The sequence below is a fragment of the Stegodyphus dumicola genome, chromosome 5 (assembly GCF_044657685.1).
Source record: "Stegodyphus dumicola isolate Sdum_Otavi_A_Nest chromosome 5, ASM4465768v1".
Classification (NCBI taxonomy): domain Eukaryota; kingdom Metazoa; phylum Arthropoda; class Arachnida; order Araneae; family Eresidae; genus Stegodyphus; species Stegodyphus dumicola.
The window spans coordinates 175229748-175256366 of NC_140772.1; the positions used below are offsets into that span (position 1 = coordinate 175229748).

The following is a 26619-nucleotide window of genomic DNA, read 5'->3' on the forward strand; positions in this document are numbered from 1 at the left end:
ACAACGATGTTTTGTACCACGATGTTTTAAAATTGCGATGTTTTCCCTTTACGATGTTTTCTTCCACGATGTTTTGTAGCACGACGTTTTTCGCCTTGCGTTGTTTTCTCCGCGACGTTTTCGTCCGCGATGTTGTCGGCGGACACCCCTCTTTTCTTGATGAATTTACTGTTAAAGTAAGTGGAAGGGTAATAGCATCGATATATCTGATAATTAATTTTGGCGGAGAATTGAATTCAAATTTAAACTTTTTATACTTCTTTGTAAAAAATAAAGGAAATATTGTAATTCGCGAAAATTTTTGAGTATCATATTTCAACGGAAAGATCTACTTTGACCCTTCCCGAATTCATTCGCACGATTTGATTTTTTTTCGGAGGGGGGGGGGAGCTTCATGTATGTACCTATGGAGACTGTAAAGGACTTTATTATCCAAAATGCATTGAAAATGTATTGAAAAGGAATTCAAAAGGGAGTTTCTCGTGACATCCGTATGTACGTACGTATGTATGTATCTCACATAACTCAAAAACGCGTAGCCTTAGAAGGTTGAAATTTTGTATATGCAACTGCTATAACATGCAGTTGTGTACCTCTCTTTTTTATTGCAATCAGCAATACCAAGCGTATGGGTGTGTATGTGTGTATAGTATTTATATGTTTACACACACATATTTGCAATGATTAGTCATAGTCATATAATCTCAGTTAAAGAAGTATTTTGAATGACAAAAAATATTCATGTTTTGACAATGTCAAATTTAAAAAAAAAAGTTATTTTCGACAAATAAGGAAATCTAACTTTTAATGCTGTTTCTGAATTCCTATACTTACTCTGAGGAAATTTTATAATCGTTATGTTTATGTTAAAATCTTTATTTATACGTTCATAAACGCTATAATAAAAATAAAATTATAAGAAGTTCGAATGCCGTACGCCAAAAACTGATTGGGATATTTAATTTCAAAATTTGCAGTTTTTGATGTCATATTCGACTTCCCTTGAGGGATCGGTCAATTAAGTTAGAATAATTCGAGGAAAGAATTTTGAATGAAGTGCAGCAAAAAATGTGTATAACTTAATAGGCCGTACAAGGAAGTCATTTGGTGTGCACATCAGATTTTTTAAGTTAATATTTCAGTATGTAAATTTTATTGCTTGCATTTAATTTTGTGTATTTTACAGGTGACAATATCCTCTAAAGCATTTAGCAGTCAGTCCACTCAGTCAGCTCAAAATTTGAACCATACAGGTACAAATGAAACTAAAAGCTGTCCATTATCTCAGGTGAGTTTGTCTAATAACTATTATAATGAAATACATTCCTTTATTTGTAATTATTTATCAAATTAAGGCCAATGGAAATGACCGTTAAATTAAGGTCATTGATACATTACCGATTTAACATATGAAGTTGAAAGCATTTGATTGGGAAAAGAATAAGTTTGCAGATGATGATTTTCCTGTTCTTTTTATTGGCATAGCATATCCTTAAGCATTTTTAAAACACTAACTAAACTAAACTAAACTCGGCGACACAAACAGCCCTTAGAAAGCCATGGGCTGCAGTGCCCTGATACCCGCTGTTGTTCACTGATACCCCCTAATGAGTTCACTTAAATAATTTCATATTGCAATACATGCAGAATTATTTAATTTTATGTCAACATTTCATCTTTCAATATAAAGGATTTATAAAAGAAATGATTCATATAGATGATAACGTCTTGATCCTCATCTTCAGGAAAAAACATTACAAGTTTTGTAGCCTACATTATCTGCTGAATTTAGTAATCAGTGTTGGATTTCAAAAACTGTTTTCAGGTTGGGAAAATTGTTTAAACCGTATTCCAGGTGTGATACGACGATCTGTGAATTCATTAGAGAAGTTGAACTGTGTTGTGAACTAACTGGTTAAAGAGTAAGATCTTAGCTGGAATGAAACGAAATATAATTTTTCTGAAAATAATGCAGAAAAATCTCTGACCTCGTTCTGAGAAGACAATATTTAAAAGTGAACGGCACTTTTGATAACTGAATTAAACAATGGAAGAGAGCATCATTGAATGTTATGATTTTGTAAAGTGGTTATTTTCACAGATGACCTGAATCATTTAAAACCGTCGGTGATCTTCTCAGGAAGAGTTCACCGTACTTCATTTTATACCAGATTCTACTCATCCATATCGTAATATTGTCTTGTGCGATAAGAGACAGTACGCCAACAAAATAACATCCGCTCTAGTACGTCGAGGCATGTGGAAGTGTAATGATAGTGTGATAACTATTATATAATGACCACAGCAGTCGTAAAACATGATGATATTACAGAAAAAACAGCAGAAAAAGGACACCAATATTTTCATGTGAATTGCTTTGCTAATGCTGAGGTTTAAAATCCTACTCCCAGAAGTATTGAATCTGTCTGGCATCTTAGTTTTAGAATTCCTATAACTCAAAAGGCAATGCAGCTTGATCATTCGGCAAATCTGCGGTTAGTTAAAGCAGGTTGTACGTTATTAGGAAGTAAATTAAAAAAAGGTCATTGATAGTAATAGATCAAAGATGAAATATTTAGTTATTTATCAAAATTTCAAATCGGAACATATTTTGAGGCAAATTGCTTTAAAATCTTAAGTGAAAAGAATGCTGAACTCGGGAAATGTGACGGAATATTCTAAGCCGAAAACTTTTTGGACAACAGAAGACTTAGCTGAAGCTGAATAATTAAAATAATTGAATATGAATAGATTCATCAGACAATTAATTTTGTTAAAAATCTGTCAAAACGTTTTAAATCCAAACTGTTTTTCCAGTGCATCGCAATTTAGTTAAATGTTCCCTCTCATGCAACTCTGAAATCTCAGTAAACAGAAACGCATTTTTTATGTTTTTAAAACCTAGTTAAAAAGTCTTTCCAAAAAGCAGACAGTTTTTTTCTTGAATTCTAAAGCAACATTTTCTATGCATTTTTTAACCTTCAATAGAAAATTTATTCGAATAAAATTTTCTCATTATACTTAATGTTATTGTAATAAGCTAATCATTGCAAAATAACTTTTTATCATTCTTATTAAATTTATGCTTAAAACACAAATTGCTAAGCCTTAATATTATATTTCAGTAGTTGAAAAATCTGTCTTCTTTACAGCCCACCAGCGGCCGAGCGGTAAAGTCTCTGAACATTAGTACTCCCAATTTGGTTTCAATTCCAGGCGAACGGGCTGCCTGCATGGGCGTTTTTGTGATTTTTCCCATGTGTAACGTGTGTATAAGCCAGTTTCCCACAAAAAGTCCTCCACGAAGGCATCCCTCTCCTTAGGCAAATAGCCCTAGTGGGCTTTACATATTTCTCAGTAAATCCACCAACTTTATAATAAATAACAAAAGAATCTGAATGCTTTTTGTGAAAGAAATAGTTATTCATGTAATCGAATTTTTCTAAAGATTGGAGCAAACATCTCCATACGTAGCATAATAATGAGTTCCTTTTTTATGTGTGTGTGTGCAATTATGCGGTTTTTTTTTTTTTTTTTTTTTTAATTTTTTTAAAATTTTTATTTTTATTTATTTATTTATTTTTTGTTTTGTTAAATAAGTATGTAGAGTATAGTGTATAAGCTGAGGATTTTAAATCTTAGATTATCTTAGTTATTTTTTTACCAGAATTTCGAATCTTACTTACGCGCCGGTAAAAGTAATTTAGCCAGATTGTTGTTTATATCATTGAATGCGTAGTGTTTGACTACATTATCAGCGTTTAAATTTCTTTTACTGTTATTGTTTAATTTAATTTGGCTGTTATTGTTTAATTAAAACTGCATTAAAAAGTACAGTGCCTGCATTTACCAGTTTAATTTGCATTGCCAGCATTTACGATTCCATAAGCAGTGGATTTTGTCTGCAGCACAAGTCGTGACTTTTATGTTAAAAGTTCCGATTAAATTCAACGATTATTTGAAACCCTCTCAAGGCTTTGTCTTGAGAGCTTTGTCTCAAGGCTTTGGTCTCACTGGATGACGTGAAATTGTTTCTCTATATGAGTTAATATTGATTTTCCTTATTAAATTGAATTTTATTTCATGTAATATTGTATTATATCGCTGTATGTACGAAGACTTTGATATTCGGCGTTGTAGAATTTTTAACCCAGTGATTTAGTCTAGCATGGTAAGACAGTTAGTACTATTTTTGTTCATTTAATAGATTTTGAGAATTTAAAATATATATATATATATATGTATATATATAAAGTGATAAAAAATGGCCATTAATAATGATTGGTATAATTGTTTCAAAAAGCCTAAGTTGTAAACATGATCAAAAGACATTTTGATATTCTTTCACCACACAATTTTATTAAACAGAATTCATTAAAAGAACAAATAAATGCCTATATACAGCATGGCCATAAAAGTTCTTTAGCGGCTTTTAGTTTCACAGTCATTGGTTTTAGACACATACTTTCAACTATAAAATCCCTTTAAATAAGGGAAAGATTCACATTATGGCAATTATAAATTAGTCAGTTTCGTAAATAATACGAAATCCAACTTTTTATACGGTTTATACGGTTTCCCGGTCTATATAAATTATATCTAGTAAAAGTTCATACTAATTCTAAAAGAACGAACTATGAATGTTTGACTCCGTACACAAAAATTGACCAGTGTGTTTAAATTTAAATTTTGTTATCATGTTTTCTGTACATCGCACCTCATTCGAAGAGCGAAATATGTAAATTTGTACGCAACAAAAAATGAAACAGCAATATAGAAAAAAAGTTTCTGATACTAAATAGTTTGAATGACGAACTCTACTGTGAATATTGCTGCAAAACATTCTTATCAGTATAATGTTTTTTGGGGAAAAAAAAAGACATCTTATTCGCAGAATCTGTATGATTTCGTGACCTGAAAAACATTCGCAGGCTTCAGTATTGGCATATAGCCAACTCATATCATTATTTGCATAAATAAAAAAATGAGAAGTATTTCAAGTCCAGTTTTTTTTAATGAGTGTTTAGGTTATGATCCTAAAATAATACACCTGCATGTGAATGTCATTAATGTATTTTTAGCATTTGAAAACTCATAATTGAGTGAAAATGCTTTCGGAATATCAAAATCACATAAGAATAACAGTGAATGACATTAATAGCAGAAAAAAGTCAACCTCAAAACTATTCTAATTTAGTTTTTAACCGCCACCTTAAGGAAAAGGGAAAAAGAGAAAAGGACTTCCTGGCAGTGAAAAATCTGAAAAATTCTAGATTTTGAAATTAAATATTGTGGTCAACTTTTCTCTTACGGGCAGATGGCGTTTTCTCACTTTCATTTTTAGAAGAGTAAACATTCACTGAAAATTATAACTACATGGACTGGGAGATCTTGTAAAATGCTATATTTCATATTTTTTACAAAATATATTTTTAAAATTTAAAAATACCGTAATATTTGTATTATTTAAAACAATTTTGTGACTGGAAGTACGTGTGTGCGATCAAGGGTTGCGAAAATAAACGTTGAGCAAGGAGTTTAACGAAATTCTGTAAATTCTTTAGAACACCAATTCTCAACCGGTGGTACGCAAAAAAACAAAGTATTTTTGCTATTAAATTCGAAAATTAAATACCCCAACATCCTGCTTAAGTTTCTTCTCTAACACACGTACATTTAGGCGATATGAGCTTTGTTCAAGGTCAATAACCGCTTATAGACTTTAGCAAAATAATTCGTTTTTATTTTACAAATATTTAACCATAGATAGACATAAAAAAAATTGTAATAAATGATGTTTTTAAAAGAAGTAATGGAAATGGATATTGTATTTAATAGGAAATAAAAACAAGCTCCTGTAGAAACTAATAGTACCTCATTAATTCTTTTAAAGTTGCTCGATTTATTATCATGTCTGCGCCACCATTTCTGAGAACGTTTTGCTTTATATTTTCAATTAGTATAATTTTTCCCGTCTATTTATTGTCTTTACCAGCAGATGTTTTGTCTACCTGTTGCTACCGTGATCGAAAAAATAATCCTCTACGGGGCATCGGCATGGACTCACCCTATGACAGTGAAAAAGAAAACACTCTTAGCTTCGATCCAACGCGGCTTCCTCTTACAATTAGCAAAAGCATACAGAACTACCTGAACCGCAGCACTCTGTGTATTAACAGGAATCCCACCCCTCCATCTGAAAGCAAAAGAAGATGCAGACTTAGCCACGTTATTCCACCTCAAGAAAAACATAGAGGTAGAAGATCAATACCTGTGTCCCCTTGATTTTGAACAGCCACAAAATCCTTACCTAAGACACCCTGCAGTACATGCAAAACTCAGAATATCTACAAAAGAAGACACCCTCAGTGTACCTTCATTTCCAGTCGTGTACACAGATGGGTCAAAGTTAAACGAAAAAGTAGGATGCACGTTCTTTGCACTCCTCTCAGAACAAGAAACAACAGAATGGAAAGGACACCTAAGGAACAACAACAGCGTTTTCCAAGCTGAGCTTTCAGCCATAAAACACGCTATTCTATGGTCTCATCAAAAGCATCTAACATATGTTACCATCTACAGTGATAGCCAAGCGGAAATTAAAGCTGTCAGTGATGCAAGAAACAAATCATCAATAGTACAAGATTTCTACGATTTAATATCACAGCACAACAGAACATCTATAAAAATAAAGTGGGTAAAAGCGCATGCTGGACAAGCCCAAAATGAAAGGGCAGATGCGCAAGACCCATCTCTACCTCCAGTAAGTGTCCCATTCCCTAAATCGTATGCGAAGCATATGTTGAAAAAAATTACATTAAAGAAATGGCAAGCTGAATGGGAAAATGCAGAAGTAGGTAGAAGGCTTTTTAACTTCTACAAGAAATCCACATATGATCCAATCTCATATAACTTCTTCATCAGCATATTCTTATCTGGACATGGTCCTTTCCCCACGTACTACTGTGCACGAAATTTGAGCGATTCAGACAAGTGCGCATGTGGGGAAAAGGGAGACCCAGAGCACTATATTTTCAAGTGCCAGCTCACAAAAGAGCTACACTGCAAAGGAAGGTCACAAATTACGCCTGAGTACATTAAATGCATGCTAACGATCCCTCAATTACAACAAAAGGTTTCCTTGATTATGAAGAAACTTTTCGCATATAAAAGAGAAGACATATGTCAAGATGTTATCACATCTGTTTAAATACCTCTTATTCCATAACTTGCAATATTAATGCAAGATTTCAGAAATATTGCAAATGTCTGAAACAGGCTAAATATGGTATGAATAGTTTTTACAAAATAATTACAATAAGAATTTGAACTGTATTTGGACATGAGGGGGAAAAATCTTGTAATAATTAAATCATTAATTAAAAAATAATATACGACTCTATTAGATATATTAGTGTAAATGTAAGTACTACGCGATCTTCTAATATATATTTTCTGTGTTTATGATACATTAATATACAAAAATAATAATGTAAGACTTCAGTGCTGATGCAGTTGTGTGTAACAAGTTAAAAAATGAAAGGAAATGTATTAATAAGATATTTCGTCTTAGTAATTCAAATAAGTATAATAAGATTTAAAAAAAAAAAAAAAATTCTTCCTCAATTAGTTTCTTAAAAAGATGTTTATTGTAATTCGATATAACTAGATATACTAATGTAAATATATTGTTTGTATGAAGTACAATGTAAAATGGAAGTTTGTATGTATGTTCGAAGTAATTATGTCATATTAATTTGCCATAATCCAACTTTTGTTAATAGGTCAATCTCTTTGTAATAATTGTATACTGTGTCTTTGTAATTGTATATTCAATACGTAAGTCTAGTATTGATGTAAAATTACTATGTAAATGTCTTGGTAGGCTAGCATCCGATGCGGGCCAACTAAAGCCCAGCGGGGTACAGTAGTGCGGCGGGGCAACACCTGTAAAAGTCACTGACGAAATTCTGGTGCTCCGTCCACTTTTCCCTGTCCCTGTCTACCTGTTGCTTTGTATTCCTTGCTTTTCTACACAATTTGAGAATATCGTCGTTTGTTTTTGAAGAACTCATAATATATTGTGCTTTTAAATATTTATGAAAACATAATAAAATAAACCTAGATTTTCGAAATGGAAAAATGGCTAGGACAGACTAAGCGAAAAACTGATGATTCACAGGTGATGGTTCCAGAACAAGCTTACTATCACTAAGAATATTGAAAATAAAAGAAAAATTGTTTATAGAAAATATAAGGAAAGTTATTTACCATTTGGGTTTACTTGGAGAGGAGATGAAACGAATGCTCTACCTCAATGTGCTATTATCCAATTAAAGTATGAATCCATCGTTTCTTAAAAGACATCTTGAATCTAAGCATGCCAATTAAAAGGATAATCTGAAGAATATTTTAAGAGGAAATTATTGGAATTCAAAAATAGTAAACAAGTAATGAAAGGTTTTGTTACTTCAAGTAAAAAAGCTTTGGAAGCGAGTTCCCAAACAAGGCTAAGAACTGCCAAAACTGAGCAGGCTCACACTCTTGAAGAAAATCTTCTATTACCAGCAGCTAAAGATATTGTTTTAACATTCTTCAACGAAAAAGCGGCTAATGAACTTAATAATGTTCCGTTATTAAATGATACAGTAAATCGACGAACTCATGATAGGGCAAATTCCATTAAAGTGACATTTATTCAAAAACTAAAGCACATATTTTATGTATTTAGCATTGCAATTGGATGAAAGTACTAATTTAACGAATTTTGTTCAGTTACTAGTTTATATACGGTTCGAAGAAGATAGATGAATTGCCAAACAGTTTTTTATTTTGTGAATCTCTTTATAATAGTGTAAGGATCTTAAGTTTTACTAACGTTTATTTTATTTTAAATCTTTACTATCACTTCTTATTTTCTACTTCCGGCCAGAATTATAAGCGTTAACGTATTTATGCAAAGTTTGTCTGGCGAACGCCAAGTATTTAAGTTGTGGCTTTTTGCCAAGCGAGAGAGAGGAAGCAGTTAGTCGAAGCAGGCCGCTTACCTTAGGAGTTTTACTCAGTTGCTGGTTGCCTTCCAGGCCAGAGGTTTAATCCTCTTGATAACTTTAAACGTATTGTAGTGTTCACAGTTCTCTGTACTACATACGGCTTCCTGTTAATATAAGGCCAATCTTCCACGTTTATTATTTCAAAGTTAAGAGTTTAGTTTTATTTTTATATTTTTACGTTTAGACCAGAAGTAGTGGGTCTTTGTATTCCGAAGTACGGAAGTTATTGTAAATAGAGAAAAATAAAGGGTTTTGTATACCCTTCTTGTGTATCCTGTCTACTTCCCACAGTTATTGAACATAGCTTTAGTAAGCTCTCTGTTCCGAGTCAGGTCCTTGCATGTTCCCGAAGAAAGTAAGACGGAACATTGAACCTGATAGTGGCGCCCAACGAAGAAGAATAACCATGGCCGAGTTTCAAGAAGAACCTGTGCTGCCTGCAGAAGCGGCTCAGAATCCAGAAATGCCAGGTGCCGCCCTGGAAGGATTTGGTTACATCGTCCAGACCATGCGCGCTTCGATGAAACCAGAAGCAACATTTAAAGGAAACTCACCGGTAACCAGTTTTTTGGAAAAATTGGATGACCACTTCATGCTCTACCCCGTGCACGAATTTCAAAAAGTTACCTTAGCTACCAGCGCTTTGAGGGGCCAAGCGCTTAACTGGTTCAAGTGTATAGGCAGAAATCTCTTGGGTCAAGCAGGAAGTCCCACCTATACTTACGAGAATTTCAAGACTGCCCTAGTAAAAGCCTTCCCTGTTGTAAGGGATCGTGCGAAATTAGAAACGGAACTTTTCAGTATATATCAGCAAAGAATCGGAAACCTCTTAAGCTTTATTTTAAGAAAAATTCACGTCTTCAAACTCCTGTATGGAAACCGTCCGGATCCTGAGATAATTCAAGTGATTTTGCCGAGGTTACTGCCCCAAGTGCAAGACTTTATTGAATTAAGAAATCCGACTACACTGGAAAAGTTATTTGAGCTAGCAATCCAGTTTGAAAGTAGAAGAACGGCGGACATTGAAAGAAGACGCCAATATCAACAGCGAAACAAATTTAGTGCGCCAAGACTACAGCAAACTCAAGCACACGGCTACGGAAGCAAAGCGAATCAGTGGGCAAGGAAACCCGAGCATTCAAAAACAGCCGGCGAACGTCGACAGTTCAATAGCAATCCAGGAAAAAAGTCTCAAGGCCAGTGGAAAAAGAAGGAAAGCACGGAAATGAAAAATAATTTAAACTAAAACGGATTTCTGCTGACGGGAGGGTGCGGAAATCCGAAGGCCACGAAAACCCCTCTTCCTTCAAGTTAAATACAGTAATGGTGAAAAATTTGACTCTTCCGAAGATTGAAGTGTTGGTGAATAATATCCCAGCCACCGCACTCCTGGATACAGGCGCGCAGTGTTCCTGTGAGGCAGAAGATTTTTTTAGGAAGTATTTTCGGAAATACCGCATATATAATTCGGATAATACGACAGTGTTAGCGGCGCAAGGAGAAAAATGTAAGTGTATAGGTAAATTACCGCTGTATGTCCGTATCAAGGACGAACAAGTAAAGGTTATGTTTTTCATAGTAAAGAATCTGCAAGCACATATTATTTTAGGAATAGATTTTCTTTCAGAGGCACAAGCAACGCTGGATTTTAATGAAGCGTCCCTTAAGCTGACGATGAAAGCAGTTCTTGGAGAAAAGGCTGAACCGCCGATGTTAAATCTTGACCACCTGCCTAATGACGAGCAACGAAGAATCCGACAAGTGGTAAGTGAATTTGCTTCGTTATTTAGTGATATTCCAGGATTTACTCAGGTTACTAACCATAGTATTGACACCGGAGATTCAATGCCAGTTCGCCACAAAGCATACCGGTATGATAAGAATAAGGAAAAAATTATAGAATGGCATATCACCGATATGCTACGTAGAAAGATCATAACGCCCATCTCAAGTAGTTATGCTAGCCCGGTGGTTTTATGTAAGAAAAATAATGACTATCCTTTGACACATCCAAAAAGGTGGAGATTCGCAATTGACTACCGTAAATTAAACTCCATAACTAAATATCCGGTATATCCGTTACCTATTATTGAAGAAATTCTAAGGAACATAACATCCACCAAATATATGACGACTTTAGACTTAACGACTGGTTATTTTCAAATAGGGGTTAGGCCTGAGGACGTGCCTAAGACTGCTTTTATAACCAAGTCTGGCACTTATGCATTTTTGCGTATGCCGTTTGGCCTTTCAGGGGCACCGGCAACATTTCAGAGATGTATGGACATTGTGTTAAGGCCTGTTCTTGGAAATTCCACATTTATCTATTTAGACGATATCATTATTACTAGTGATAATCTCGACCAACATGTACAGGATTTAAGACAGGTGTTTGCTTTATTAAATGAGGCCGGTCTAAAAGTTAATGTCGAAAAGTGCAAATTTGCAGCCCCTGAATTAAAATATTTAGGTTACAAAATATCTCAGAAAGGAATCGAGACAGACGAATCAAAAATAATCGCTGTACAAAAGTATCCGACTCCGAACACGGCAAAGAAGCTCTCTTCTTTTCTAGGACTTTGTTCATATTATAGGTCCTTTATAAAAGATTTTGCAGCTATTGCTGAGCCATTGTTAAAATTAAAAAGGAAAAAGGCAAGATTCTCGTGGACGGCCGAAGCCAATAGTGCTTTCGAAAAATTAAAACAAGCATTAACGCAAGCCCCTGTGTTGAAATTTCCTGAAAAGGATGAGAATTTAGAAATTTCAGCGGATGCTTCGGATTATGCGGTAGGAGCGGTACTTTCGCAAAATCAACAGCCCGTGGCATTTTTTAGCCAAACTTTAAATCAAACACAAAGAAACTATTCCGCGACCGAGAGAGAGGCACTTGCAGTTCTGTTAGCAGTGCAAAAGTTCCGAGTCTATTTTGGGAACGCGCCAATAACAGTGTACTCTGATCATGCGGCGGTAACTAGATTGTACTCAGGTAAAAACTTATCCCCAAGGTTAATAAGATGGGCACTCAAGCTACAAGAATATAATCTGGTAATCAAGCATACCCCCGGAAAGGAAAATATCGTAGCAGATGCCCTATCCAGAATTAAAATAGATGAAGAAGGTAATACCGTAAAGGTGGCAATGCTCACAGCATGTACAATAAATTCCCGAGAAACTGTAATAACGGAACTGGGTAAGGATCCTGAGTTTGGAAGCATTCATGAGTATTTAAAGGATCCTGAAAATTTTAGCCACCAAGATCTTGTGGCGATAAGAAATAGGGCGGCCCATTACGAACTAATAGATGGTCTATTATTTTATACAAAAACTACGAATTCCAACAACGAATTTCGACCTGCTATCCCAGCTAGTCTTAGATTAAATATCCTGCAGGAGTTGCATGACAGCCCTTTAGCTTCTCATGCTGGTATTCGGAAAACTATCCAACGCGTACGCGAGGCAGTCTATTTTCCTGAACTGCAAAAGTTAACAAGGGCGTATGTCCAGTCCTGCCCAACATGTCAAGCAGTTAATTATATTAATTTCCGCCCGGCCGGGTTTCTAAATAGTATTAAATCCGAATTTCCAAATGAAATAATTGGCATCGATTTATTGGGCCCTTTCCCAAAAAGTCAGTTAAATAAAAGTCGCTATCTCCTTGTTATGGTTGATCATTTTAGTAAGTGGACCGAAATTGTTCCCTTAAAACGAGCCTCCGCGAAATTAGTTACTGATTCTATTTTAAATAAATATATTTTAAAATACGGAGCGCCCCTAAAAGTTATATCGGATAATGGTCCTCAATTTGTAAGTAATGTATTTGAAGACATGTGCCAAAAACTGGGCATACGTCATTTAAAAATGGTCCCGTATTGGCCGCAATCAAATATAGCGGAACGGGTGAATAGAAATATAGTGAAAATTATCCGTAGTTATGTTAACAATTTTCATAAAAGCTGGGAGAACTATGTCAATGAATTTGCTTTCGCCCTTAGGACCGCAAAACATGATACAACGGGCAAAACTCCTGAGTTATTTTTAGGCAGAAAGATTTTAACGCCGTTAGATAAATTATTTTATGTGCAACAAACAGCCCCAGAATTTAAAATGGGTGATATAGAAAAACTAATTAAAGAAGCAAAAAAGAATACGGAAGTAGCACAGAGAAAACAAAAGCTGTATTACGACTTGAAACGACGGGGAGTAACTTATAAAGTAGGGGATGAAGTATTAAAAATTAAGCATTCACTTTCTTCAGCACCAGAAGATAAAACTGCCAAATTTTTTCCACGATTTGAAGGACAATATGTCACAGAAAAAATAACTCACGCTGTAGTAGTGTTAAAAGCCAAGAATGGTGAAACCTGCTCCGCAAATATTGATCAAATCAAACCCTACTATGATCGTAATAAAATGCAAATTTTCAAAGATGTTTTGCAGGATCCGGCACGGCAGACACCGCAGGCACAAGCTCCAGAGGTGGAACAACGACAAGTACAAGGGCAAGCCATTAAGAGGCAGGAGCAAGTGAAAAGAAAGTTTCCCCGCGGGAAAATTGAAGGTAGCAAGAAAAAGAAGCCGTTCCACCGTCCAGAAAAGAGAGCTCACGAACACCCCCAGAATGAAGAAGGGAGAAGGACGACGTATGCAAAGAGAGCCAGGAGAAATGACGGCAACTATAACCCGGCTCTAAAACGGAAGATCTACTCATCCGACAGGACTCTCCGCAGCAAATGTCGCCGAACTGCGGAAGGGCCACCAGCGGCGGAGGAAAAGGTACAAGGAAAATTTGAACGGCCAGCAACGAGGTCCAAGCAGGAACGCGAAAGAAATTTCCCGGTTCCGCCAAGACCAGCTGCCATCAAACGGCCAAGACCACAAGGAGAGGCGAAAAAGAAGGTATTTAAGGGTGACCGAACTGGAGGAATAAGAAAGCTTCTAGAGGAAGGCAATGAAGGGCGAGCCCGCACAAGAAGGAAGATAAATCAAACTAGAATCTACGCTACTTTCCAGGACTGGGCTCAGAAAAGAATGTCCGAATATCACAAAAATAAGTAAAATTTTATGTTACTTTGAAAACTTAAGTTAATCTTTCATTCTTACTGCAAGTGGCAGATTTCAAGAAGTTTTACCTCATGCGAGGTCTACCTTTATCGCCAAAAGGGCGAGAAATGAGTTGTTACCGATTTTGGTAGTATGTTTTTCAATTACTCGCGCGTAAAACTAAAGTTGATGTATAATAGCGATGTGTAAATACCTAAATATTATAAAAGTTATTGTATAAATTTTATTTAAAACTTTCTGGCAAGAAAGAAGTTTTAGTCTGAAAGACTTTTTGAAATGTAGTATTTCAGTGTAGAAAGAATTTGCACTTGCTTTGAAAAGAATAGAAGTTAACAATGTACTACTAATGTATGTTGTCAAATGCGTAAAATTAACGGCATGTTAATATGTTCTTATATACAATGGGAACTGTTATTTCAAATATTAAGAAATACCGTGATATGGTAAAAGTGAAAGTAATGTTAAAAATTTGTTATTCGTGTGACTGTAAAAAGACCAAATCATGGTGAATATGTGTTAAAGGTTGAATGAATATAGTTAGGCTCTCTGACGCTACACTTCAGAATTAGCCACTTTGAGAATAGTACCTCAGGGTTTAGAGTTGAAGTTAGGGTGTGTTACGAGGTCTTGGTATGTTGAATTTTTAACACGTTAGTGCTTTGATTGTAGGAGGAAGTGTTGAACACGTAGACATAAACACATTCGTGTTTGGTGTTCTTTTACAACACATGTCAGAGAGCACGGGGGAGATAATTAAAATAGTCATGAATGAAATAAGAATGTTAAGAGAAATATAATTATATATGTTACTTGCCATTTAATTGTGTAACATTTCATTAAACTAGTTTTCCTTCCAGATCTCTGGAAGGAACCAGATTTGAAAAAAGCTCCTGTTTAGATGCAGTATAGATGAAAAAATTGCGTGTCCTGGGAGCTGCTATTGTAAAAACAAATTTCTTTCTTTTAAATTTCTAGTTTCTAGCGAAAAATGTTTGTAAAAGATTGGCCTCGCGTTAGATTCTAGAGCTAAAAGTTTTCAACAAGGTCGTTTTAGACCTCAGTTTCAAACTAATTAACTCTGGCGGGAAGTATGTAAGGATCTTAAGTTTTACTAACGTTTATTTTATTTTAAATCTTTACTATCACTTCTTATTTTCTACTTCCGGCCAGAATTATAAGCGTTAACGTATTTATGCAAAGTTTGTCTGGCGAACGCCAAGTATTTAAGTTGTGGCTTTTTGCCAAGCGAGAGAGAGGAAGCAGTTAGTCGAAGCAGGCCGCTTACCTTAGGAGTTTTACTCAGTTGCTGGTTGCCTTCCAGGCCAGAGGTTTAATCCTCTTGATAACTTTAAACGTATTGTAGTGTTCACAGTTCTCTGTACTACATACGGCTTCCTGTTAATATAAGGCCAATCTTCCACGTTTATTATTTCAAAGTTAAGAGTTTAGTTTTATTTTTATATTTTTACGTTTAGACCAGAAGTAGTGGGTCTTTGTATTCCGAAGTACGGAAGTTATTGTAAATAGAGAAAAATAAAGGGTTTTGTATACCCTTCTTGTGTATCCTGTCTACTTCCCACAGTTATTGAACATAGCTTTAGTAAGCTCTCTGTTCCGAGTCAGGTCCTTGCATGTTCCCGAAGAAAGTAAGACGGAACAATGAACCTGATAATAGAACAACTGAAAATGAAATTTTAAATATAATTTACAGTTTTATGTCTAAGAATGATATTCTTTGGAATACTTGCATTGCCGTGTGGAGTGATGGAGCTCGGGCTTTAACAGGAAAACATTCCGGTGTTATTTTTCAAATAAAGAAAGTCTCACCTGAATGTAAATTTACTCACTGCTTCATTCACCGTGAAGCTTTAGTAGCCAAAACAATCCCGGAAAACCTGAAAATCGTTTTGAATCAAGCTGTGAAAATTGTTAATTTTATTAAAATCCGAGCTTCAAGAATATTTATGATTTCATGTCTTGAGACGGGCAGTAAGCATCAAACGCTTTGATTACATTCCAAAGTAAGGGGGTTATCGAGAGGCAAAGTTTTAAACCGTCTTTTTGAACCGTCTTTTGATCAGAAATTCAAATTTTCCTCTGTCTTTCAAAACTTGAATTAGAAAAATGTTTATTTAGTGAATCAGGGTTGACGCGTTTAGCATATTTAGTCGATATTTTTGGAAAGATAAATGAATTAAATTTAGGATTACAAGGACAAAGTGTTAACTTGTTTATCATTAGAGTAATTAAATACAATGATAAAAAAACTCGGGCTGAGAATCAAAGAATTGATTAATAATATTTGAAGTTTTTTACTACTTTAGAAAATTTTTCAATCGGAAATAATTTGAAAATAAAAGAAGAATTAGCAGTCGACCTAAAAAATCATTGTTCTTCATTGATAGATAATTTCAACATATAGTTTCCCGAGGATTGTGAAAAGGAAAATATACACCATTTCCACTTTGTTCAAACGTACCTGAAATTTTAAATGGAGAAGAAAAAGAGCTGTTGATAGAAATTTAGAAATTTCATGTGCTCGAACACTAACTGAAGACTGAAGTATCTAACTGAAGATTTCAAAAATAATACACTTGTTAACTTTTATATGAACCGGAAAAAAAAAGGAATTTAAAGGCATTTCACATAAAGCTATTAAATTTTCCTTTCTTTTTCCCACAGCCTTTTTGTGGGAACAAGGATTTTCTTCCATTGTGTACTTTAAAAATAAATACAAAACAAAATTAAAAGTGGATTCTAATTTTACGGTTAAAACTGAGTGAAATAAGACCAGACATAAAGAAATTGATCTCTCTTAAACAGGCCCAAATTTTTACACTAAAATTTAGAATTACAACGTAATTTATAGCAATTTATGTAAGTATTATAACTTAAATTTTGATAATTCATATGGTAACCAATTTTTAATTTAATATTTTTTATGTATGCATGTTTAATACAGATAGCGAATAGGTTGTGCAATTGGCAAAATACATTTGTTTTAATATTTCTGTCGAGAAACCGAAAAATAATCATTGTAAAATGTAGTGATGATACTAAAGTTTTTCAATTTTAGTTTAGATGGTACGCATTAGTCAAAAGGTTGAGAACCACTGCTTTAGAGATACTTGCTAATACATTTTGCTGAATAAATAATTCTATTAATATTTATCCCTTTTACTGAGATTGTAAAACAGCAAAATATTGCATTTATAATACGTTTTCAGGTTTTTCAGCGATCTAAAAATAGTCCTACCTCCAAGACGGGCTCTAATCGACCTCCTCAGGCACCAAAAGCAGATAAGCTTCAGGATGATTTTGACTTATTAGCGAAAGCTGTTGAATCTCCTGATCAGGAGCTGGCTATGGGTCGCGTGATAGCACGTATGGATGCTCTCATCGATAACCTGAAAAATGCGATCTGTAAGAAAGAAGAGCTGGATACACTCTACTTGATGAATGACCTCATAAGAAAATCTTGGGCTGTCAGCACTGTAGGTTATGACTTGGGATCTAGTCTCTGTAAAAGCCTCCTGAATAAAGGTAAGTGCATTTCTTACATCGATGGCAATTAAAACATGGCAATTTACCCTTTTTTCATAATATAGCTTTTGTAACAATAAAAATAATTTAATTAGAGTATTATCTTTTAAGAACTAAAATCATCTTGCCATTCAATTTACTTTTCAGCTAGCCATTTAATACGAAAACCTTTCTCAATGTCCCTCTTCCCATCCTATCATTTTACTACACAAAAGACGACTGTATTTTACTCTTACATTTACCGAGACATCACATTTACTCTTCTGGTTTGGCTGTTCGTCAGAACTCTTCTACTTAATAGCTGTTTCGATACACAGGGGTTTCTAACTTCATATCATAGATTAAGCCTTTGAAAAAGATTTTCTACTTGCGTTAAGAAATGCCATTCTCACTTTAAATTAGTACTATAATACCGTTATTTTCTTCTCAACAAAACTAATAAAGCTAATTCTAATTCTACAGGAAACCGAAAACTTATCAATAAAATGGAATTGAACTTATTTTACATAAGTTCATTTGCTCAAATAAAGTAGTATTTAGAGGATGGTAGTAAATTTATGATATGGACCTATTATACAAGGTATTCAGATTCTTCCCTAAAATAAACATATTCTACGATTCCACTGAGAAAACTATTTTTCCATTCGTAACTTGGACTTAGCATTTCGGAGATATATGCATCAAGATTTTCATATATTAATTTTCGGCAGTGCAGATTCTCGACTCACTGCTGAAATTATAAATAGATAATAATTATATAGAATAAAACTGAGTTTTGCTACTGTAGAACTTCTGTCTTCCACTTTGAAACTTAGGGATTCCTCCAGTAATAGTTGTGTATTATATAACCTATATCTATAAAAACTGCAAACCAGAGCACCAGCGTAATATGAGCTCAGTTATTTGGTCAATGGCTATAATTCCAGTCTACAGTATTGCCTAGACATGCTGGCAGTTTTTCAGTTTAATTAAGTAGTTCAGCATAAACCCTATAACATAAAAAGCAGCACACCAAGAAGGTGTTATCCGATTAGGACAAAAATAGGTAGATGGGGTGTACATATATTGAAAGCGATATACGAATTTAATACTTTATTTAGAAAAATATAGCTACAAGAGAAAAAAAAATCAGTAATGCGTTGGCCCACCTCTAGCTCTACAATCTTTTATCCGGTTGTACATTGACTCATAGGTTTATCAGATGACCTCCTGTAAGATTGCTTACCTCATACGCTATTTCTTCCTGGCTAATTAGATCAGCGCGAGCCAGGAACGGTCAGAAACTCCTGTTCATCAGATTTTAAAGGTGTTCTATTGGGAAAAGAACTGGAGATTGCATCGGATAGAGAAGTGTTGGAGAAGCACGAAGACAAACAGTAGAAAGGCACGATGTATGCACCCGGGTGTTATCCTGCTTAAATGTCAGCCAGGAGGAAAGGTCAACACTACGGGACGTAGACTGACATCGACGTACTGTCGTTACTACCAAAAGGGTTCAGATATCAAATCAAATGTCCCTTTCATGCCACAACTCTTGGTTGTCAATTCGTGCAGCGAATGACAGTCAGGCGAGTATCCCAACGCTGTCCTGGTCATCTTAAGCTATGTCTTCGCTGGTCATCGGGGCTTATTTCGAAGTGAGTCTCATTGTTGAAAATAGTTCAACTCCAAACCGTGAGATTCCAGATCGAATGCGCCCAGCATACTGCAAATTCACTCTTGGTCGACCTCTACATTCTTGACGCTCTGTATGACCACGGTTCTGTCAGTCCTGCCAACACTTTCGAAAGGTGATGAATGAACTGCCAACGTCTTTGAGTCACTCCGACCCAAATACCTAGCTATCCTGCGATTTGACCACCCTTCCTCCTTTAATCCAATTGCACGTCCTTTCTCAAATGGTGACAGATCATCCTTTTCGCAAATCTGGCACTGGTATAGTTCATGTGAGTCAAAGGAATAACATTCGCATGGAAGTTATGACTTAGCATTGGAATGTCCTCTGTTTTCTGTTTTATACATCATCCTGGTGCTCCGTTGCAATGCGCTGGAGCTCCAGTTAGTCAGTCATTGGCCAGTTAGTCAGAAAGTTAGTCAGAAAGTTAATTTTCATATTCTCTTTTAAAGTATGGATATACGCAATTGCGTCTCATTCGGACCTTCCTGGTGTGTCGCTACGTATGTTATAGAGTGTATGTAAATATTCGCTTGGTGTTACTTCTTTTCCCGTTCTCTAATCATGTTTGTTTTGTGAGGCATACGACCAGATAACTTCATTTATATATTAATAAACGATAATAATGTCTCTGTGGTAGAATTTACATTAGCGGAAGTGATATAACAAGGACTTTTGTATTTGTAATCTCCAAAATGTACTTTAATTCGAAAAATAGAAAATATTTTCCCTTGCAATATTTTAAGCGGGATCTTTTAGAATGTTTATTATAGTGGTAGTTTGGAATGCCCTGTACATCGGTCAAACCAGGAAGGCTTAAAAAGTCCGCATTAAAAGATATGAAATCTAAGTTGAGAAAATGAAAATTTTTAAATATCCTTCGTTCAGCATTGATCGAAATTCAGATATCTTCTACCAATGTTAGCCAAAGAAATCACCCAATTAGCAAACTCCATTTCCTTGAGCCTTTTAAATGATTAAGTATCTTCCCAATTTGTTGAGCAATTTTATTTCAAACACCTCAGTTTTTTAATTGTTTAACTTTACTTTTCTTCCATTAATGAAATTAATTTCTGTATTCTTTTCGTTGTACTTTGACGATAATGCATAGTACTTTCAAGGAATCTCCTTAGTGTTTGAGAAATTTATAAGCGTCATATTTACTCGATTTTCGCAGTTTACTAAAGAACAGAGTACAGTATAATTCTTTAAATAGATTTTAATCTCTTTCATTATTCCTAGCTCCTAATCTCTTTCATTGTACAAGAGACTTATAGCAAGTTCATTTACTCTCATTCTTCTTTTGCTTGGATATATAAAAGATGGTGACAGATAATGCCACTGAGAGATTTCTGCATGTGACCATACACAGAATAAGAAATGACAAATATTACACATTTGCTGATAAGTATACCTGGCTAATTAATATGAAGATTTTACGTTTCTTTTGGCTTTTAAAGTTTATTTTCTGAAGAAAAATGGATAGGAAAAATAATTATTTCTTCACAAATACATATAGGAAATTTAGGATATCACAAATGCACACTGGAAAACTTTTGCATCACAAATTTTTATTAAAACAATGACTCAATTCACGTGTTATGTTTCGATGATTTTTAAATAAAAAAAATTGTAAAAAAATATTGCATCATAAAATTATTATTATAGCAAATTAAACCGTGATTATAGTGCGATTTCATTTATAATCATAAAGAAGCGACTTATTTGTTTTCGGAAAAGATATAATTTTACTTGGACTAATCAAGAAATTTATAATAAATATGGCATCAAGTACTTGAGATTGTTGAGTCTGGCATTCTTTCTCATTACGCCATGCGCCAATTTTCAGCATTTGTAAAGGAATTCTAGTAGATATAAAACACTGATGACGCTCGATTGCTCTTTTACAGGTGGCATTGAACTGCTGCTTAACAACTTCACTTCTGAGGATGACGCCATTAAATTTGAAAGTGCACGTTTACTGGAACAAACGCTGACTACTGATGTCCGTTCTTACATTGCCACGAAAGATCTCTCAACTGTTGTCCAAGTAGCATGCGAATGTTCCACATCTCCTTGCGTTGAGAAAACTCGAGTCGGGGCAGGCATTCTGGAGCACCTTTTCAAGACAGAAGAACACACTTGTGATGAGGTGATTCGTCTGGGTGGCCTATCTGCCATCCTCTACGAGTGCAGGAACATGGATATTGAAACATTGAGGCACTGTGCCGCAGCTTTGGCAAACCTGTCATTACATGGGGGCCATGAAAACCAGGAGGCCATGATACAACACAAAGTAAGTATTTTAAAACTCCTAACTGAAATACAAAACTCAACAAGCTTAAAAACATGGGGAAATAGTTTCAGTTTACCCCTGAGAGCGCTTTAAAAACTATAACAGAATGCCAGATATTCGGACTGACTGGAATCACAGCTCATTCGAATCTCTGGAAAAACTAGATACCGAGGATTTCAGTTTTTCTGTATCTCAAATATGTATTTACTGTAATTCAGGAAAGAAAACATTTATTTTCGATTATTGAATTTTATTTCAGTTACTATTGTAGTTAAAAAAATAAAAATAATTTATTTAAAAAAGAAAGAAAAGAAAAAGAAAAAAATAATCTCAAAGAGTTCAGATTTTAACTTTCGTCCAAAAGGATTTGTTAAGGTTTTTTACGCTCTCGCTAAGCTCGCAATCTACCAATCTGCTGTTACACTCACTCCTGTCAGCCCATTTCTTTTTATCTTTTTTTTATTATTATTATTAAGCAGCATTTTCTTTGCATTTACGCCATATATAATTCGACAGTAAAATAACAAAAATTTTAAAAGCAGCATAATAACATATGTTTAGAATTCAAAATGTTGGCAAACATTTTTCTGTTTTATTCAGTCTTTTCTCATTTCATCAAACCAATGTTCAGTTTTCTTAGTAAGTTGTCATGCAAAACCTTTTCTCTGTATTTTTATTATTAACGTTCTGTGTGTTAACTTTATTTATTAAATATAATATTCTTTGCATTTATGTCACATAGAATTCAATTCTACAGCTAAAAAAGCATATCTTCAGATTTTCTGATATGCAGTCTCATGCGATGGAGATAATTTTTTTTTTTTTTTCCCTTACAGTTCTGCCACTGCTGGCTTTCAAATAGTTGAGTTTGTTAATCAAAAATTTATTTTAAAGTTTTACAAAATATGAAATATAAAATTCGAAATTCAAAATTCGTTGATGTAAATACACATTTTCGGGTGGAGGTCTACGTTATTCAAAATTTGATGGCTCCAGATAATGTTTTTTTTTCCCAGAATGCGAGGCACATATTGCATACAAAATATATAACATATAACATGCATAATACATGCAGATTCTTCATTACTTAATTTCTTTAAAAATAATACAGGCGATAATATTTGGTGGCAAGAATTTGAAAAATTATACAGCCATTTACAGTGCCAGAATCCCATTTTGTCGCTAGTAGTAGCCCATTCGGGCTAACGTTCTCTTGAGCTAAAAAGAAAAAAAAAAAAAAAAAAAGAGAGAGAGATTAAGGTGGGGAAAAACCCAATCAATGATTTTTTTTTTTTTTTTTTTTTTACTTATCTAAATTGTAACCGACATCAGTCCACTTAAATTAAAGCAACGAAATTGATTTTTATTTACATAAGTTCTACAACTAAGCACATAATCTTCTTATTTTTATTATGTGAAAACAAAAAAAAAGTTCTTTTTAATTTTAACAGAGCAATGCATATTTATTTTTCTTTCCTTTTTTATAAGTACTTTCAAGAGATCGGGATTTAGACTGTCAGAAAGTATAATAATTAGAAATACAGAGGCGGAAGTTGTGGAAACATTTCTCAAATCACAGCTTTTTATTTTACTCCACTCCAAAGCTTATTTTCTAGTTGATGCCACGATTAGACGGATCTAGGTGTTATGACAAAGGGCCAATTAAGGTCGCGCTATTCGTAATCAAATATTATATTACAAATATTATTTGCTGGAAGGAGAGAGAGAACTGCGTTGCTCTATTTAAAAAGTATATTATGTATAGAGATAATATAAATAAAGTAACATTTTACATGTTTTCAAAATATTTCTTAATTCTTTAATTATCTTGCCAATATATATTATTATCTCTTTTCCTTATTCTTCCATAGGTACCAGAATGGCTGTTTCCACTTGCTTTTCATACGGACGACAACATCAAATATTATGCATGCCTGGCCATTGCAACACTTGTTGCTAACAAAGAAATTGAAGCCGCAGTATTGAGGTCCGGAACACTAGACCTCGTCGAGCCCTTTATTACTACTCATTCTCCAGCTGAGTTCGCTCAAAGTACCGTTGCTCATGTACATGGACAATCCAAGACTTGGCTATTGAAACTAATACCCGTCCTCAATAGCAAAAGAGAAGAAGCCAGAAGTTTAGCAGCTTTCCATTTTGCCATGGAAGCTGGCATAAAAAAGCGACAAGGAAATACAAGTGTAAGTTGCAAGCTGTTAGCATTGGATAAAATTTCAAATCTCTCACTGATCATTTTAATCAATGGCACAGCCAGTGCTAGGCCTTTTTGCCACCCAATGTCTTCCTAAATGTCAAAAACTTTGCTGCTTCTAATACGTATCACCTGGTGCAGCCGGCACAGCTTGCACTGGATCTGGCGCTGGCCCTGATCAGTGGTTAGATATCATATTTTCATTTAATATGTCTCTTTTTTTCCGAAGAAATTTAGCATGTAATTTGTAAAATAAAATCACTGTAAATGTAAAATTCAGATCATCCGAGTTACCATTGAGCGAAATTTTGCGCTGTCCGTGATTAACTTAACAACGCAGTTTTCTTACAATTCATGAAATTTTTATTAGAGTACAACAAGATAGCAGAAAATTCAGACAATATTTCTGATATACTTCGCATAAATGACAAGTGGTACTTTTGTATATTGAACAGCTGGAATGTGATGCACTTTTAGTTACTTCGGTACAAAAAAAGTGATGAACAACTACAAAATTGTGAATCTCTAGAAGTTATTTCTTAAGTTTTAAATGATATTGTACAGAACCTGATTGCCGAAGAGAGCCAAAAGACCCAGGCCAAGGGCAGGTTTTAAGGAGGCTTGTACTTAAGTGCCGTTTTTCAAGCCAAATGCTGCAGAATATTTTTCCTTGACGATCTCTTTGTCTATCCCTCTGTTTTTGATCTAAATTGCTGTTAGAAAAAGACATTAGCCCTTATTTAAAATTCTCGTACCTGTGAATTAGTGTTAAGGCACTGCGGGATTCCAGTTATGTAAAATCCCTAAAAATATAAGTATGTTTAAATTAAATTTTAGAGATCTGTATATCATATTGGTAATTTTCCATAATAGTTTAAGAATTGAACTCTATTTCTTATCATCGCGGGAAAAGCTTTCTTTAACGATTTGTTAAAACCAAATGCATTAACGAAGCATATCTTCAGCATCATGCAAAGCCTCGGATCTGCGAAACCATTATTTCTAGAAAATATGTTTAATAATCAATTAAAAAATATCCATTTATATATATCAGAGAATTTTTTCCTTGCATGAAATATTTTGTATGTTTGCGAAAAAACATCATGGGAAATTGATGTTAGTCTTTATTGTTTTTCAGCTGTTCCGTGAGATTGGGGTAATCAACTGTCTGAAGAACGTTGCTAGTTCTCCAAATGCTCTTGCCTCTAAATATGCAGCACAAGCTCTGCAACTCATAGGAGAACCCGTGCCCCATAAGTTGTCCCAACAAGTGCCTTTGTGGACAGTCGAAGATGTTGTCGAGTGGGTAAAACAGGTAGGAATACACTTAATAAACACAGCACTTGAAATGATATGGGTACTGTTATTAATATTTAAATAGAGTTTTCGTTCTTTTCAAATGAGTCCAAGTAAAATGGTTATCAGGTATCAAACCATTTTCATTTTTAATATCATAGAATTCTTATTGATCGAAGTTTCTCAAAAATTATGTTTTCTTTCATAAGAATATCACTTCTAATACTGAAATTATTTACTTTCATTACTGATAATAAAAATAACGTATCGAACTGTTCTTTCTAAAACGTTTTTCAAGTTTCGTTCACTTGTTGTCATAACTGATAGATAATTTAAATTTCACTAGTATCTGATACTACTTTGTACAATGCTTCTCCCAAAAAAACTTTTTAAACCGGTTTGGAAATTTGAAAATGAGAAAATGACAAATTAGTTCGAGAAGTCCAACTCAAATATTAAGTTTTGAAAAGAATTGCATCAAAATCTTTTATTAAACTTTTATTTGTTTTTTATTCATTGAAATGCCTTTTTCTTTTTTTATTACAGATTGAAGAATGATTATCTTTCGTAAAAAGAATTATCCTTCCTAAAAGAATGTTCAATTAAGAATGTAAAAATTGAAAACACCATTTTTTAAAAACGTTATTTTCTAATTAAATTCTTAATGTTCTATTTATTATAAAAATATCATAAACAAAGGAATTTATAAAAATAACATAAGCTAATTTATTAAATAATAATCGAATTAACTATTAAATTAAAATACATAAGCTAATGTATTAAGTTTTATATTCGATTCAATTTTAATATTATTTCTGTCACTTTATTCTAAAGTTACAATGCCGTGTATAACTGTTTTCTTAAATACTCATACTCGCGAAACCATTTTTACTATATTTTCCTATTTATTCCTACCTTATTTCCTACCTTAATTTTTTTTTCAGTTTGCTTGAATAACAAATTAAAATAAGATGCTGATAAGAAAAGAAAAACTGTTGATTATATAGTATAAAATAGTGGAAAATTTCTGCGCAGTTTAATCTATTGTATTTATTAGTTATGGACTTCGCGGAACAAATACTGTACCCAGTAACCGCAGCTTATTAAACTAGAGAATAGCACAGACTTCTGTGTACACAACTCTATAACGGTAAATACATTTGCCATAATCCCTAATTTTAGCCGCGTATTGATGCCCAGCGAACTCTGAAAAAGTTCATTCTAAGATCTTACATGTGGGCTTTGTGCACCCACAAACTTCAGCGTATACCAGTTCCTTCAGCCATTTATCTTGATAAACACTTGCAATTAACACTAAATCATTAACACATGTCTATCGATGAATGGACGATCATATATAATGATTTGAATACCTTTTTCTGCGACTCATAAGACTTTGTGTACGATATTTAGCTTTGAGTTTCTCTAAAAGCAAATTAACTATGATGGTCTAGAAATACACTAATGTTTGTGAAACATG

At 34.1% G+C, this 26619-nt stretch overlaps 1 protein-coding gene across 7 annotated transcripts in view; it reads left to right on the forward strand.

The window, feature by feature from the left end:
* LOC118185097 (NAD(+) hydrolase sarm1-like) overlaps positions 1 to 26619 on the forward strand; it is a 137483-nt gene that overhangs the window by 93700 nt on the left and 17164 nt on the right. For all 7 annotated transcript variants that reach the window (XR_004757545.2, XM_035354896.2, XM_085817407.1 and 4 more), the window contains 5 exons: positions 1187 to 1288; positions 17345 to 17660; positions 21246 to 21631; positions 23503 to 23832; positions 24982 to 25158. Coding sequence is in view for 6 of the 7 variants with exons in the window: in XM_035354896.2 (XP_035210787.1) it covers positions 1187 to 1288; positions 17345 to 17660; positions 21246 to 21631; positions 23503 to 23832; positions 24982 to 25158 (1311 nt within the window). In the remaining variant the exon portion in view is untranslated. The remainder of the gene's footprint in view (positions 1 to 1186; positions 1289 to 17344; positions 17661 to 21245; positions 21632 to 23502; positions 23833 to 24981; positions 25159 to 26619) is intronic.